At 43.1% G+C, this 16226-nt stretch overlaps 4 protein-coding genes and 1 pseudogene across 4 annotated transcripts in view; 3 read left to right on the top strand and 2 right to left on the bottom strand.

The window, feature by feature from the left end:
- The first annotated feature begins 973 nt into the window (after positions 1–973).
- Positions 974–1475, top strand: LOC115622523 (acyl-coenzyme A thioesterase 13-like). Its single transcript, XM_030516487.1, has 2 exons — positions 974–991; positions 1039–1475. The coding sequence occupies exons 1-2, from the start codon at positions 974–976 to the stop codon at positions 1393–1395; spliced, it is 375 nt and encodes a 124-aa protein (XP_030372347.1). The 3' UTR covers positions 1396–1475.
- A 123-nt stretch (positions 1476–1598) lies between these two features.
- On the bottom strand, positions 1599–3812 carry LOC115622357 (annotated as a pseudogene).
- On the top strand, positions 3660–4911 carry LOC115622359 (acyl-coenzyme A thioesterase 13). Its single transcript, XM_030516273.1, has 2 exons — positions 3660–3812; positions 4477–4911. The coding sequence occupies exons 1-2, from the start codon at positions 3726–3728 to the stop codon at positions 4831–4833; spliced, it is 444 nt and encodes a 147-aa protein (XP_030372133.1). The 5' UTR covers positions 3660–3725; the 3' UTR covers positions 4834–4911.
- A 77-nt stretch (positions 4912–4988) lies between these two features.
- Positions 4989–5663, top strand: LOC115622360 (acyl-coenzyme A thioesterase 13). The gene is made up of 2 exons (XM_030516275.1): positions 4989–5100; positions 5155–5663. Exons 1-2 carry the CDS (start codon positions 5011–5013, stop codon positions 5494–5496), a joined length of 432 nt encoding a protein of 143 aa, XP_030372135.1. The 5' UTR covers positions 4989–5010; the 3' UTR covers positions 5497–5663.
- The window catches only part of LOC115622522 (peroxidasin), a gene marked incomplete at its 5' end in the record, with an annotated part of 46001 nt that continues 35375 nt past the window's right edge, over positions 5601–16226 (bottom strand). The window contains one exon of the mRNA XM_030516486.1: positions 5601–8483. Coding sequence (XP_030372346.1) covers positions 5822–8483 — 2662 coding nt within the window. The remainder of the gene's footprint in view (positions 8484–16226) is intronic.

The raw sequence follows: 16226 nt of genomic DNA, 5'->3' as shown, positions 1-16226 counted from the left end.
GGGGCAGTGTGGACAACAGGCCTCAGGGGGTGTTAGTGGTTCAACGCCTGGCGGGCAGCTGATCTCACTGCACTTTTCACGCAGGCAATTCACCTGTCCATGATAGCAGTTGCATTTGGTGCACACATCAGGCGTCCATACTTCGTTGTTGAGGCGTGTGGTGCCCTTGTCATCGATGCAATGACTGCGTTTGGGCTTCAGGACGGCGGGGGCGGCAGCTACTGGCTCTGGTTCATTGTCCATGGCATTGCATGTATCTTCTAGTTTTCGCAGTTTCTTGTGTAACTTCTTCAGTTCCTTTTGGAATGAGCCAATCAGCTCCTCCAGTCCACTCACACGTTCCTCATTCACATCGTACAGCGACTCCAAGGGACTGTCGTAACTCTCGGCCGTGGGTACTTCCTGTTCAGTGGTGTCACGCTTGCTGCGCTGACTGCGTTTTGTGTAAGTCTGTGGCACGAATGTGTCGAAAAGTGCTGGCATGTTGTTGCAGCTGCCGCAATCCTGCCAAAAATAGAGATTGATGCCCGCTATATCCTCGCACTGCTTGTAGCCGCCCTGATGCTTGGCTAAAATGAAGACGTTCTCGGTGACCTGCTGAATGTTATCGCCCACATCGCAGAGCACGCGGCCCAGATTGGATTGTTTGATCTGTTGCAGCTGTTCAGGCATGAAGACTGTTAAAACTGAACATAAACATGTCTTCTAATTTAATTTAATTAACTCAATTTTTTTTTTTTAAATTAATTTTAAAAAATGTTTTTCCTTTTTAAATTGTTCTTTTTTGTGGACAGTACAGACTATTTTACTGTCGGGCTTGCTCGACTGTATCGTTCTCTTGTTTTCTATGAAAAGTTCTTTTTTACGACGCATCGACCATGCATCGATTTTTTATAAAGAGACATCGATGTACATCAACATCGATGTTTTCCCTTCGACTTACATCCCTAGGCCAAACAGCTGAACTACATCAATGTTACATAAGTGCATTGTTTGTGTTATCGATAGCGCGCGCTAATCTATTTTAAATTTTGACAGGTGAAAATAACCGACGGCGGTGATGGACGTTGTGTTGGCGAGTTTACTGTTGAAACGGAGCACTTGAATCGCAAGGGTTCCTTGCATGGAGGGTTAACAGCCGCTATTCTGGATAATATTACCACTTATGCACTAATGTCTAAAGGTTCCCATCCTGGCGTTTCAACCAGCTTGAATGTGAGCTATTTGGCGGCAGCTATGCCAGGTGATATTGTTGAGGTAGACGCCAATACAGTGCGAGCTGGACGCAAATTGGCGTACATTGAGTGTGTGCTACGTCGTAAGTCTGATGGAGCAGTTATTGCCACTGGGGGACAAACCAAGTTTGTGGATATGCACCAAGATGCTAAGAACTAAAGGGAGCCTACTTTAACTCAGTAATGTAACTGACGAGAAAATAAATGAGCGCAAGAAGCTAATCTAATTTAAAATTCTAATGCTTATGTTAAATTTTTGTTTTGCAAAGTTCGAGTATCTATATCGATTTTGAAAAATCCGCTATCGTTATCGTTGCGTGTCGTTTAGAGTTTGCCAAACATATAACCAAGAAAATTGCCAGCTTTGAGCACCATTTGGAAAAGGTTTGACTTAATTTAATACATAAAACAAATGCGATAACAAAATTACAATTGAAGGTGAAGATCACGGGCGGCGGCGATGGCGTCTGTACGGCCGAGTTCAAAGTAGCGCCGGAACACCTGAACATGGGCGGCGGTCTACATGGCGGCTATACAACCACACTAGTGGACATGGTTACAACTTACGCTTTAATGTCCAAGCCCTGCCATCCCGGTGTGTCAGTGGACTTGAGTGTAAGCTATTTAAAGGGTGCCAGAGAGGGTGATGAGGGGTGTCTGGGGGCAGTGTGGACAACAGGCCTCAGGGGGTGTTAGCGGTTCAACGCCTGGCGGGCAGCTGATCTCACTGCACTTTTCACGCAGGCAATTCACCTGTCCATGATAGCAGTTGCATTTGGTGCACACATCAGGCGTCCATACTTCGTTGTTGAGGCGTGTGGTGCCTTTGTCATCGATGCAATGGCTGCGTTTGGGCTTCAGGACGGCGAGAGCGGCAGCTACTGGCTCTTGTTCATTGTCCATGGCATTGCATGTATCTTCAAGTTTTCGAGTTTCTTGTGTAACTTCTTCAGTTCCTTTTGGAATGAGCCAATCTGCTCCTTTGTTTGGCTCGAGTACAACGCTAAGTTGATCCAACGCACTGCTTTTGTGAAGTTTTCCTAATCTTATGGTCGTGGCATGACGAGCCAGTGCTGTGGTCACTTCGGACTCCTCGTTCCGAAATTGGAGAACAGACAGGAGATTCTTGTGCCGGCTGCAGAAGACGCCTAGCAGCTGATAATTTTCACAGTCTTCAATCTCAATGGGTTCCATGCTGAGACTCAACTGAGTCTGCTTATTACTCATGCTAAGAGTTAGTTCTACACGTTTTAGTTCCTGGCGCGCTGTTGTCAAAGCAAATACGTTGCTGCTTAGAGCGCTGAGACCTGTGAAGAATTTAGGATTGATGTAGATAAATCGAGTTTCATGAAATAATTCTTAGTCACCTGTAATCTTAGTGCCACCCACATAGAGTTGCGCCTCTAGCCAGGGATCATTTTTCGAGTTTGGCATACACCAGACCAGCAGATGTGCACCTTTGCATATAGCTATAAAATAACAATCATATTTAAAGCAATATGTCAATTCAACATATTGTGTGCCTACGCGATCCGGGCGCAGCCACAGAGCTTTTAAAAGGAACAGGCCCCCCTCATTGTTACTTAGATTGTATAAATGAACCAGGCCGTTATTGTCGCCCACCACTACTAGTTTTTTGAATGCGCGTATGTAACAAATGCGGCCCAATGTGCTTTGGAACTGCTGATGTTGGAGCACAACCTGGGCATCTGAGCTCAAATGTAACGTAAACAGTCCGCCCGAGGCGGTGCCGAGCAGCAGTTGTTGCGTGTCGCTTTTCTCATGTATGGACCAGGCAAATGACGTTATCCAGGAACGATCCATGTAGGCTTTGTACTGCTTTAATGTCTTTCATGTCGTTTCATTTAGTGTATCGGCCACATCTAAGCCCTCCAGTCGTCGCCACCGTGTGTGCCCCGACGGCTGCGACAGAAACATAAGCGAGCCATGCAGCAAGCAACATTTGACCATTTTTAAGAGGCATGGGTGCCCAATTGGCTGCGACTAATTTAGCCGGCGGCACCTCTGTTGAGCAGTTAGCAATGTAGACCGGCTCCAAAGTCAAACTCTGTGTCTCCAGCACATCGCAGCTATCATAGATTTTGGCGAGATTTACTTTCTTTGCCAGTTTGTCCAACGGTCTTTCCATGCGTAAATCGTAGACGGCGCAGGTGTATGGAGACGGACCATGACAGTTGACCTTTGTAGTCAACTCTAGTGTGATGATTTTCGTTTTAGAGCCAATCATGGCAATGTGAATGCCATCTGCGGTATGCGCCACAAAATCATGAACGGCATCCTGTTTCACCTCAGCTCTGGTAAGCTGTACGAATCTTAGACCTGCAATGTGTAGTTATAATTTAATAAAATTAAAATAAATCTAAAGCATTTCGCGATAATATTCCTCACCATCACTGCTAGACTCAGTAGCTTTCGTCATTTCGGAGAGCACGGTTGTTGTGTTTGTTCAGGCGGAGAAGCTGCAGTGTAATGGCCGCAAAGCGTGGCGTTGATTTCCTTAAAACAGTGGCTGAATATAGCGCCAAGTGCAAAAGTTTCGACGGTGTCATTCATATGGTGAGTTAGCAGCGGCAAAAAACGGCACGTAATGGATAAAAACTGTTTAAATGCAACATATTAGTGATGGCAAACTGTGTGGGCCAAACTAGGGATGTAAAAAAACATCGATGTATTGAGCATCGACGATGTTTTTATGATGTTTTCGTTAAAATGTTATTTTATAATATACATTTTAGATTGTTAAGTATTTGATCTTTCTTTTTTCGTATATAATGTCACACTTAATATGCCTAAAAGGTGTATCTGCAACGCGTCGTTGTTTTAAAAACTGTATATACATAATCATTTTTTTGTTTTTAAAGTCAAGAGTTAAGAGTACTATTTTGATTAACAATATTGAGTAAAATGCTATGACAGTCTCTCTAGATATATATATATATATTTTATTTCAAGCATCTATGTTAATTTGCTCCCTAATAATAGCTTTTTTTTATGCAAGTTTTTTTTTAAAACATCGATGTAGTTCAGCTGTTTGGCCTAGGGATGTAAGTGCATCGACCATGCATCGATTTTTTATAAAGAGACATCGATGTACATCAACATCGATGTTTTCCCTTCGACTTACATCCCTAGGCCAAACAGCTGAACTACATCAATGTTACATAAGTGCATTGTATTGTGTTATCGATAGCGCGCGCTAATCTATTTTAAATTTTGACAGGTGAAAATAACCGACGGCGGTGATGGACGTTGTGTTGGCGAGTTTACTGTTGAAGCGGAGCACTTGAATCGCAAGGGTTCCTTGCATGGAGGGTTAACAGCCGCTATTCTGGATAATATTACCACTTATGCACTAATGTCTAAAGGTTCCCATCCTGGCGTTTCAACCAGCTTGAATGTGAGCTATTTGGCGGCAGCTATGCCAGGTGATATTGTTGAGGTAGACGCCAATACAGTGCGAGCTGGACGCAAATTGGCGTACATTGAGTGTGTGCTACGTCGTAAGTCTGATGGAGCAGTTATTGCCACTGGGGGACAAACCAAGTTTGTGGATATGCACCAAGATGCTAAGAACTAAAGGGAGCCTACTTTAACTCAGTAATGTAATTGACGAGAATAAATGAGCGCAAGAAGCTAATCTAATTTAAAATTCTAATGCTTATGTTAAATTTTTGTTTGCAAAGTTTACATCGATATCGATTTTGAAAAATCCGCTATCGTTATCGTTGTGTGTCGTAACAAATTTGCCAAACAAATGGGTACAAGAAAGAAAGGTTTGGAGTTTGCCAAACATATAACCGAGATAATTGCCAAATCCACGGGCTTTGAGCGGCATTTGGAAAAGGTTTGACTTCATTTAATACATAAAACAAATGCGATAACAAAATTACAATTGAAGGTGAAGATCACGGGCGGTGGCGATGGCGTCTGTACGGCCGAGTTCAAAGTAGCGCCGGAACACCTGAACATGGGCGGCGGTCTACATGGCGGCTATACAGCCACACTAGTCGACATGGTTACAACTTACGCTTTAATGTCCAAGCCCTGCCATCCCGGTGTGTCAGTGGACTTGAGTGTAAGCTATTTAAAGGGTGCCAGAGAGGGCGATGAAGTACTTATTGAGGCGAAGACGGTGCGAGCAGGCAAAAAGTTGGCCTTTATCGATTGTGTGCTACGTCATAAAAAGGATAACTCAGTAATAGCTAAAGGACATCAGACAAAGTTCGTCGATTTTCAGTAATGACATGCTATTCTATATTGTCGGACCGATTATTCCAGACGAATTAGGAAAAAATACTCGCAAGTACAATTTGTCTTGTAACGTCTTTCAAAAAGTTCAAAATATTTAGTTTTGATACAGTGTGCTTTATTATTACATGTGTAGCAGTACATTTATTTAATTGTTAATTAATTGTTTGCTCTTTAAGAGGGATTTCCCGATAAACATCATTGCCAAGAGGAAGGAGAGAGTTTTCGGTTTTTGTGAGACAACTACGGGTACGCGTTTTGGTTAAACGTTAAGTCGATATGCATATTTCTAATGCTCCCATTCCTTCGCCCTCGCTTTATTTGCTCGGCTTCTTGAGCGGTATCTGGGGGCAGTGTGGACAACAGGCCTCAGGGGGTGTTAGTGGTTCAACGCCTGGCGGGCAGCTGATCTCACTGCACTTTTCACGCAGGCAATTCACCTGTCCATGATAGCAGTTGCATTTGGTGCACACATCAGGCGTCCATACTTCGTTGTTGAGGCGTGTGGTGCCCTTGTCATCGATGCAATGACTGCGTTTGGGCTTCAGGACGGCGGGGGCGGCAGCTACTGGCTCTGGTTCATTGTCCATGGCATTGCATGTATCTTCTAGTTTTCGCAGTTTCTTGTGCAACTTCTTCAGTTCCTTTTGGAATGAGCCAATCAGCTCCTCCAGTCCACTCACACGTTCCTCATTCACATCGTACAGCGACTCCAAGGGACTGTCGTAACTCTCGGCCGTGGGTACTTCCTGTTCAGTGGTGTCACGCTTGCTGCGCTGACTGCGTTTTGTGTAAGTCTGTGGCACGAATGTGTCGAAAAGTGCTGGCATGTTGTTGCAGCTGCCGCAATCCTGCCAAAAATAGAGATTGATGCCCGCTATATCCTCGCACTGCTTGTAGCCGCCCTGATGCTTGGCCAAAATGAAGACGTTCTCGGTGACCTGCTGAATGTTATCGCCCACATCGCAGAGCACGCGGCCCAGATTGGATTGTTTGATCTGTTGCAGCTGTTCAGGCATGAAGACACCAGGATTCTCATAGAAGAGGCGGTCGCCATCGCGTAGGCGGCGGAACTGCTCAACCAGAAGGCACTGGAAAAGTGGACCCACCTTGCCGCCCTCCACCTGATCCTCAAGTATACCACCCAGCCAAACATCAATGTTATCCGGATGCCCATACAGTTCACGTAGTTTTTCCCTTATCGCAGAATTGCTGATCTCAGCCGAAAGATCGTCGAAACTCTGAGCAACTGTGAGATTGCAGAACTGCCTGTAAACATTGTAGCCGGGAATGCCATGATCGCGACCGCGCTGTATGTTAATGGCCGCCAAATCAAGAGCGACAGCATGTGCCGTATGAAAAAGTTTCTCTGTGAGCTCAGTGTTTAGATTCTGATCGGGAAGTTTCAGTTTGGCGGGCACAGCGAACATACCACGCATCAATGGATCGACACCACCCTCATAGGCCAGACGCCAGGGAGCGAAGAAAGCCTTGTGGAGCTGCAAATGACCCTGTGGTATGGGCTGAAAGCTCTCGTTAAGACGATGCAATATGGGATTGATGATCGTGTGACCAAAGCGCAGAGCGGCTGTGGCAAACTCATTGGCAATTGTAGGATTTAGCTGAGGATCGTAGCCGCGATACTCCCCAAGCATTTGCATGCCACTCTCTCCAATAATTATTGGAAGCCATTGCTTATAGGTTATGTGCTGCATTTGGGCGCCCACAATCTTGCGTGCTTCTTGATACAATGTATCACCATCCCAGTGGGGATTGATGTCTCGCAGATTAGTGGCGATGCGATTATGCTCCCGCATCCAAATCGTGTGCATGGCCAACAGACCCACCTGCTCGTTAACCCTTATATCACCAGCCACAAAGCAGTTCATCTGGTTCTCATCCAGATTACGGCGACAGTCCATGCCATCTTGAGGGGCAGCAAACGGCAGCATGTCCTTCTGCTTGGGGAAGTGAACACCGACGCGCAGGAGACCCTCATCGGTGGACAGGTTGCGCAGCTCCTGAGCGAAGGGAGCGCTGTAACCATAGACTTGTGAGGCGTCAATGTAGGAGGTCAGCTGATTGATCTGCTCCCGATGCTGCACGCTATCAAAGAACAGCGAAGTCATGCCAGAGCCGCAAATGGCACTGGAGCGCACCACATCGATGCAGCGTCGATTCTTAACGCGTGGATCATTTGGGGGGACCTCGATGGGGTAGCAGGGCGGAGCTAATTCGCACGTCTTCTTGCAATCGATGCCGTCCCAGCTCTCGGAGCTCACCGATGGTATGGCATGATCGAGATCGTGGTCCAGGAACTGACCCCATTGCATGACCATGTGAGTTATGCGTGTATCTGGTGTAATGTCCTTGGTGGCCACCAGCGAAGTGGATACCAAGCGTGCACTGGGCTTGCGGTGACCCGCATAAAGCTTATCTTTGGTCCAACCAATGGGCATGCTGAAGCCGTTCTCATAAATGGGCGGCGCCAGACGTCGAAAAGCGGTCAGCGAAGCGCCCCAGGTGGGATGCATCAGATTGTTGCAGGTACCATCGATGCTGCGGTACTTCGAGTGATAGCACATGTCCGTACAATTCGGCATCTCACGATGCTCCATGCAGCCAGATAGTTCGGCCACCAAATGCAAGTGCTCGCGCGAAAGCAAGTCCCTGAACTCGTACTGCTCGCTCTCCATGGTCAGGTTGTCGCCACTTTGCACATGCTTGCGTATGTTGACCAGCGTCCTTTCGTAGATCTCCGCTGCACGGGCCAGCTGTCTGGCCTGGCCGGTTGGGAAGCGAAAGACGCGCAACAGCTCGCCATAATTGGGCGGAGCACGCTGGCCATTGGCGGTCGGCTTCGTGCGATTGGTGAAGAGCGTATCAATGGTGTTGTTTATGGCCAAATCAATTTCCTTGGCTGCCTCGGCAAAAGCAATGCGTACGTAGCGATCTCCAGGTGCCAGATCAACATTATTTCTGTCATAAAAAGAAGTGAAGAGATAATAAGGTAAGAAGTTTATTTTCGAAACTTGTCTCAGTAGTACTTGTATATCATAATTGTATAGCCCAGCTTAACATCTATTTTAATCATCCGTGATCATCGTCTTTAAGGAGCATTGGGTTGAAAGTTTTAAATCGACAATTTTCTGTGTAATTATTCTTGCTCTGACTTCATTATGTTTTCACCTGCAATTGCCTCTACTTCGCTAATTTTTTTATGGTTTCATCCATCTTCAAAAGTCTGTAATTGATAAGTTTTTTTTTTATTGAGCTGACAAGCTTTTCTTATTTCTTTGACAGATAATTTCAGTAATTTGCAGTATTTGAAAAGCAAACAAGTCATTTCTATACTTGTATTAGATGCTTGTAAAATATTTGTTATGTCCGATCCGAGAAGTACAAACATATTATTTGCTTCCAATTCGATTTTTTAGACAATTATTGGAAAATGCAGAAAACTAACACAATTTTGTAAAACGGCCGCTAATCGTTGTCCATGGAGGAAATATCCTTCACAGTGTAAATAAGATATGATAGGGTTAAGCTATTCTATCCACACAAGATAGAATCCATTGGTAGATAAAGTACATACTATTTCGAACAAATTAGATCTAATGACAACTATAAGAACAAACTAAACCTCATTATTTTTATAAAAAAATTAAACATTTCCCTATTCCCATTTACCTATCTTTCTATAGTTTATCTTTATTGAGTTATATATTTTTATGAAAACTTATCTGCTGTCGCGAAAAGTAAAGAGTGGTTGCGTCAGTCACTATCTAAAGGTTAACTAAAATATTGAACAAATCAATAATTTCAAAATTTTGAATTTTTAAAATTTGAGTTGCCAAATTTGTTACCAAAAGCTAATTCACTTATTAACATTTATTATTCGCTCCCTACGGTAGTTCATTGCTATTATGTGGCTCGCATTAAAAACTTTCAGCATAAAAAGTGTTAAAGTTTCCTTTAGAAAGTGTTGTATAAATGTTTCGCAGCTATGTTTTTAAAGAAAACAGTATTTTAATTATTTTGTAACAAATATTGACAGAAAATTTACCCCATTTATGAATCGAATTTTATAAAATCACTTTTTTTTTTTTTAATTATATACAATTTATTAAACTAGTGTTCTGCTACCAATAAGACAGCTTAAGCTAATTGGAAATTAATGGGGAATAAAAGAGTGGTCCAAAGTATGCATCTATAGGATGCACTTATATCTATGTACATATATTTACAATTTTTTTGATTTAATACGATATATATTTAAGATATTATACTATATATTTTACACAAGGGATCTCGTGGGGAGATCCTTTGGATGGCACTTCTTCAGTCTTCTCTTCCTGGGCCTGGAGAGCAGCCGTCTCGCTAGTGCGTTGGGGTGAAAGCCGAGGCGCTTCTCGTAATTGCGAGCGAGCTCTCGAATGACATCGCTGAGAATTTTCGATTGAGCAACTCGTAACTTGTTTATGTGGGATTTAGCAACAATTTCGTAGATTGGTAGCGCATACTTCCATATTGGGCTTAAGATCGACTTGTAGATTGCCACCTTACTGTGTAGAGACAGCTTGTTCCTGGGTGCAAGCAGCCACGCCATCTCTCCAGCTTTTGTCATGACCGACCGCTTGACCATGGTTATGTGCTTCTTGAAGGCGAGTCTCCAGTCCACCAAGATATTTGTGGGATTTTGTATGAGTGAGTGTGGACCCAACATAGTAATATTTCCGCAGGACAATGGCCTTCTTACAAATGTGACATTCGCGCACTTGCTGGCGTTGATACAAATGTTCCAATTCCGAGCCCAATTCTCGTAGCTGCTAACATATTGCTGCAAGGCTACCGAAGCAACATCAATGTCTCTGCTTCTGGTAAGCACTGCAGTGTCGTCTGCTCAGGTAGCTATTGGAACCTTGCCTGCACAAATTAAACGCATTGTAGTTTTCACTCCATCAACAATGACTTTAAAGCTTCTGTCCCTTAGAAAGCTTGCGATAAGTTGGAACAGTTGCGGAGTTAGTATGCCTTTCAACTTGCAGAGGAGTCCATCATGCCACACTCTATCAAAAGCTTGTTTTATGCCCATAAACACAGCCACTGAGTATATCTTTTGCTTCCAGGGCGAAGTTGACCACACGCTGGACTTGTTCCAGAGTGCCGCGACCTTTTCGAGATCCAAACTGCCACTTTGAAATTCTGCGTATCACGGCTTCGAGCTGGAGAATCCGGTTCAGAATCATATGTTCCGTCAACTTCCCGAGGGCAGGTAGAAGACTAATCCGCCTGCATCCATCTACTTCAGAATACTGTTTCCCTGGCTTTGGAATCATCGTAATTAGCGCCGTTTTCCAGCTGTTTGGAAAGTGCCTCAGCCTGAGTATGCTATTCATAAGCAGAACAATAAACAGCAGAGCCCTTGTAGGGAGCAGTTTCAGCGTCTTGTTGTCTAAAAGGCGATTTTTTTACCTTTAGGTTTTTGTTGTGCTCTACAACTTCTTGCAGTGTAACCGGGCTTGCAGGCAAGGCCATTTGGAATGGCATCTCCAGCCTAAGCTGGACTACCCTTCGCCTATTTTCTGTTGTAAGGTCAAGAGGCTGAAATCTTTGCAGAGATCCTAGAGGACTGCTGACTGGACTAACCCCAGCCACCTGCAGGATCCTTAATTGGAGTCTTTGAGCTTGTGAGCTTCCATAGCGAATAATTACAGGATGCATCAGGACCAGCACTTTCCAGAATGTCATCAATTCTGTCTTGCCTGATTTTAATTAATTCTTATTGCAGTGGATTGGACAATGTTTTGTAGATTTGATGGATTCGAACATCTCCCGTTCTAGCATATTCTTTCCTGACTCGTCTTTTCAGGCTTAAGAGCTCAGCAGCAGTTGGTGGTAGACTAGCTTGACGATGTTGGGTTGGCAAGCGGTGAGTTTTCGGAGCAGCAAAAGACGCAGCCAGTAAAATGTTGTTCATGAGGATTGAAATCGCGTCTTCGATGTCCTCTGGGCTGTCAATTTCGATGTTTAGGTTAATTCTTCTATCCAGATCATCTTTAAAGACATCAATGCGAGAATTGGGCAATCAATTGATCAAAGTCGGCCCTACACCAAGCTTCATTGGGAGGAAGATAAAGGGAGGAGACTTTGATGCTTCCACCATACGTCGGTAAAGATACGCTGGCCGCCTGGATGTTTGTTTTTAGAATAGGGTCATTCTGTGAATGAGCGATACTCGATCTAATAATGAGAGGAAAACAAGAGCCACTTTTAGAGGTGCCACTGGAATTATTAGCGTGGTACTGGTCGTATCCTGGTAAATATGCTTTCACTCCAGGACGCATGTGTGTTTCGGTTATCAACATTATATCTATTTCGTTAGAAGTAAGGAAAAGTCTGAGTTCATCATTGTTTTTGACGAGGCCACCTTACCTTGCAGCCTCTGAAGCTCGACATATGGTCTTCACCGCAATTAGCGCATATACATTTGCCACTAACATCCAATTCGCACGATCATGGTATCATTATCATTAATTTGTATACTTCGCCAGTCCGGTTTTCTGGGGCAATATATGTACGTTCAAAAATGTCGTAATCGTCAGGTGGGACAGCATAATTGAGCGCCACCTCCAGCTTATCCAATTTGTTATTTGTTGTTGTGGCACACATACAGCAGGAGGCTAAGGAATAGTACTTCCCTGCTGGAAACGGCTGGCTTCATTTTGCTGGCTCGATGGATCTTCGGAATCTGGCTCTTCCTTTTCCATAATGGAATCAGATTCTTCCGAAAGGGCTGCAAATCTATTATTTTGAAGCGCTGGCGGAGAGGAGGACGCAGTTCGTTGTCCCTGAGTTGTATTGGAGTTGGCTTATTTTTTTGAGCCGATTTTAGTGACACGACGGCTCCTTTTCGCTTCCTATTAATACCGGGTACTGGCATTTGAAACGAGCAAAATTAGTCCTGAGTTGGATTCGCAACTAAGTAGAGCACAAACTGCCATTTGATGTCGCTGCTGTGGTGTACGTTGATTGAGAGTTCACCACAGAAAATGTAAGGGTACTTGTAGTCGATGTACAAGTGGCTGAGGCAATCCAGTTACTGGTTGAGCTTGACGGTTTTACGTATGGTTTTCCCATTGACATATGCAGGTCCTTGGTTATTTTTGCTCTCAGCTCCGAAGGTGATTTACCAGAAATTTTTCTCATCTCCTCGTACTTCAGCAGCTTATTGGCTACTTCCTCAGCTGCTCCGAGAGCGGCCGAGTCTTCATCAGCATTCATTTAAGAGAGATAAGATGATTTGCAAAAGCAAGCAAAGAATAAAATTCTACGCTGCCTGTCTTAAAAAAAACAGAACAAATGATTTTTTCGGCAAAATCAATTTATTTTATTCAAAATAGCCTCCTTCTGCTTCAATACAGCTTTTTGCATGATCCAAAAGCATGTCGAACGAGTGTTTTAGGTCGTTTGCCGGTATGGCCGCCAGTATGCCGGTGCAAGCCTTTTGAATTGCCTCTACGTCGGTATGCAGACGCCTTCCTTTCATGAGCAAATGCATTCATTTTTCCGAAAAGGTAGAAGTCGCACGGTGCCATATCAGATGAATACGGCGAGTGGTTAATGGTTAAAATGTGATTTTTGGTCAAATAGTCAATTTGCACACACCTTTCGTCAGCCCAAATGTTGGGTCAAAATGCGATAAATCGATATTTTGGAGATGTTCAATTCCATTTCCATCAATTTCAATGATGATTTCGGCTGATTTTTGATAAATTCAAGCACAGTTTCGATGGAATTTTCGGTGATCACGAATTTTGATTGGCCCACATGTTGATCGTCATTTATGTCCTCACGACCACTTTGAAAACGTTGAAACCACTCGTGCACTCTGCTACGGGATAGGCAATCATCGCCATAAGCTTGTTCCATCAATTGAAACGTTTCGGTAAAAGTTTTACCAATTTTAAAACAAAATTTAATGTTGGCGCTTTGTTCGAAGCTCATTTTCGCACCGATAACACAAACATACTGACGCATGATTCCGTTTTAAGGCAATAACTTCACTTTACTTCAATCGATGAAATGTCATGAAATTCTCACTGGACAATCGATAAAGATAGCAGATTCTAACGCACCAGTCGACATGTAGATGGCGCCACCAAGGGGTGCTAGATTCAAAAAGTCCTGTTTACTTTGGAACGCACCTTGTACGTCAGCAGATTAATTATTGATTGGATCCAAGAAAATAAGGACACTAAACGATTGCCAAACAGCCAAGGTAAAACTAAGTTTCCGGGTGATTTTTTTTAAACGCACTAGACACGAAATAATTGAAAAAAAAAACGGAATTTAATAGAATTTTATTATAAACGCATTATAAAAAGTCGACTAGTCACTTTGACAGATACTAGGGTTGTGAAAATCACTTCTTAGAGACAGAAATAGTAAAATTTTTGCCTATTGAGTGAGCTGCTGAGGACATTAACTTAAACTTATGTAGAATAAGATGATGCTTTTAAAGAATCTGAACATCAACTTTTCCATTTTCCACATCTCGATCAATTTCGCTTTGAACATGATTCATTTGTTTGATCAAACTTTACGACAAGACGAACAAAGCAGCGCCCATTAATTATACTATTTTAATTGCTGTGCTGGCTGCGCTTTTCAACGCCATTAAAATGCATGAAAATAAATGCGCTAATAGAATGGGTATAAGAGAGGCAGAAGAAAAGGAAAATCGGCGCACAATGCTGTGCTACACTTTTCTATTCATTTCTTTTCTTTTTATTTTGTTTATTCACAGCGCTCTGGCGCCTGATGTTGACTTTAAGCAAAAAATCGGCGCAAAGCACTGCGAAGGCAGCAGCAGCTACAAAAACTACAACAGCAGCATTAACAACAATTCATGCCTTGCATTTACTTGCCACGGCCTCGTACCCCGTGCCTCCTGCGCTCTTTTTCCGTGTCGCCCTCACCCAACTATTGCCGGTTTTTGTGCCGCTATAGGAATTTCCTTTGGAAACTTTCGCCGCTGTGTAAACTTTGCCATTGTACGCGCGCGTTGTAGGTAATAACTTAACGACCATAATACACCCTGTTGCACCAACGTCGAGCAGTCCAGTAGTTGGCAGTAGCCTTACTGCTTACATACTACTGCTACCCACTACATATTTCTACTGCTATTTTGCGGCTGCTACTTTTTGTGTCATGCCGTTTTTTGGTCTATAGTATATTTTGTGGCTTGGTGTCGTTGTTGGGGCCCAGCTCTGGGTGTATGCTAGTGTGTGCCACATGCTGTGGCAAACGTATTTCCGTGGCTAGCACCACACCAAGCAGAATGCTGAAAGCAGCAAACACCAAACGCTAAGCGACGACAATGCCAGTAACAGGATAAGCTTTTGTTTTACGCCAGCATTACCCACAACTTAGTCGGATTTCTGGGTCCCCGCCTTTAGTTGTTCCTTTTGCTCCTGCTGAGAGCTCCCCGAAGCGTCTTTGCTTACTTCTCTCGAAGCTTTCATTACCTACAATCCACGATATAAGTATTGTAACAAATTCTAAAGCAATTCATTTGCACTTTCCATTTATATGCTGTATAAGTTGTCACGTTACATGAATGGAAATGGGAAATACGGTCAAATTTCAAAATTCTTAGCAACAGCTTGGATATTTTATATTCATGTAATAAGTACAGTTTATGTATTTATTACCACAGTAAAGAAAACAAAAGTCGTCATTGCCTCAAACTTTCCTGAGTGATGCACATTTCCACAAACTTTGCCATCCAATATTTGCAAATTGTTGTAATCGATTGATGAAACAGTTGACTATGGGAAAGCTTACAAACACAAACTGCCATCTCGTAATGCCATAGAATACTACAGTCGAGTAAGCCCGCCAGTAGATTGTAACAAACTTCTGCCGTGTGCTATTTGTGTTGCTTAAAAAAAAAATAATAATAATAATCTACGCTACAATTTCGGTCAATAGGGACTTAATCCTTTCCGAAATGAAAACTTTCCCGAACTTAGCCTAAAGATGCATTTAGGTAAAAAATATGAAGCTCTTTCAGATCCGTTTTGCATTGATAAGCTGCGGACCTATGATTATTAAATAATATTGAGAAAAATGGTTATAAATTGGAACTGTACAGTTTTTATTCAATATGCAAACAACTGCTAAAAACCAAAATTTCTTTGAAAAAGGAAAAGAAAGAAATTTTTAAATCTGAAGCAGTATGGGCGTTCTATTTCTTAAACGTGTTCAATTATATAGCTATAATATTTGTTTAATAGAGGAAGCAGCGCTATTTGGTTTTATATAACTGGCACTCCGAACTTTTCTAAGTTCTAGTTTGTCATTTTAATTGCTATTAGTTCTACAAACACGTATGAATAATTTAGTTTTTAAATTGGAAAGAAGTTTCCTGTGTTTGGGAGTGTTTGTATACTTTCGTCATGAACTGTATCATATATTCGCGCATATTTGTTGGCTCACAATGCATAGTTTTTCACTTTTACCGTCGGCTTGATGTTGCTTCGCTTGCGTCTTTTATTCATTCCTTCATGCGTTCCTCTTTTCAATTTTCCTTGCTGTGGCTGGCTTGGCGGCTAAAGCTCGGGCTGAGGCTGGCAGCGCGTAATGAGTAAAGTTTCTTTCTAATGCTGCCGGCTGGCTGGCAACCATAGGCGACTTTGTTGAGCTCGACTAGACTGG

This window comes from Scaptodrosophila lebanonensis, unplaced genomic scaffold (genome assembly GCF_003285725.1).
Source record: "Scaptodrosophila lebanonensis strain 11010-0011.00,11010-0021.00 unplaced genomic scaffold, SlebRS2 tig00000043-arrow-pilon, whole genome shotgun sequence".
In the NCBI taxonomy this organism is placed as follows: domain Eukaryota; kingdom Metazoa; phylum Arthropoda; class Insecta; order Diptera; family Drosophilidae; genus Scaptodrosophila; species Scaptodrosophila lebanonensis.
The sequence above is the reverse complement of the archived record's forward strand: the minus strand, read 5'-3'. Positions and strand labels throughout refer to the sequence as shown.

What these genes read in the sequence shown, in the direction of transcription:
- LOC115622360 (XM_030516275.1), top strand. Translation starts at nt 5,011, where the DNA reads ATGGGTACAAGAAAGAAAGGTTTGGAGTTTGCCAAACATATAACCGAG. An exon ending in TTGAGCGGCATTTGGAAAAG is followed by an intron (nt 5,101 to 5,154) that starts GTTTGACTTCAT and finishes TTACAATTGAAG; the next exon opens with GTGAAGATCACGGGCGGTGG.
- LOC115622359 (XM_030516273.1), top strand. Translation starts at nt 3,726, where the DNA reads ATGGCCGCAAAGCGTGGCGTTGATTTCCTTAAAACAGTGGCTGAATAT. An exon ending in TCGACGGTGTCATTCATATG is followed by an intron (nt 3,813 to 4,476) that starts GTGAGTTAGCAG and finishes AAATTTTGACAG; the next exon opens with GTGAAAATAACCGACGGCGG.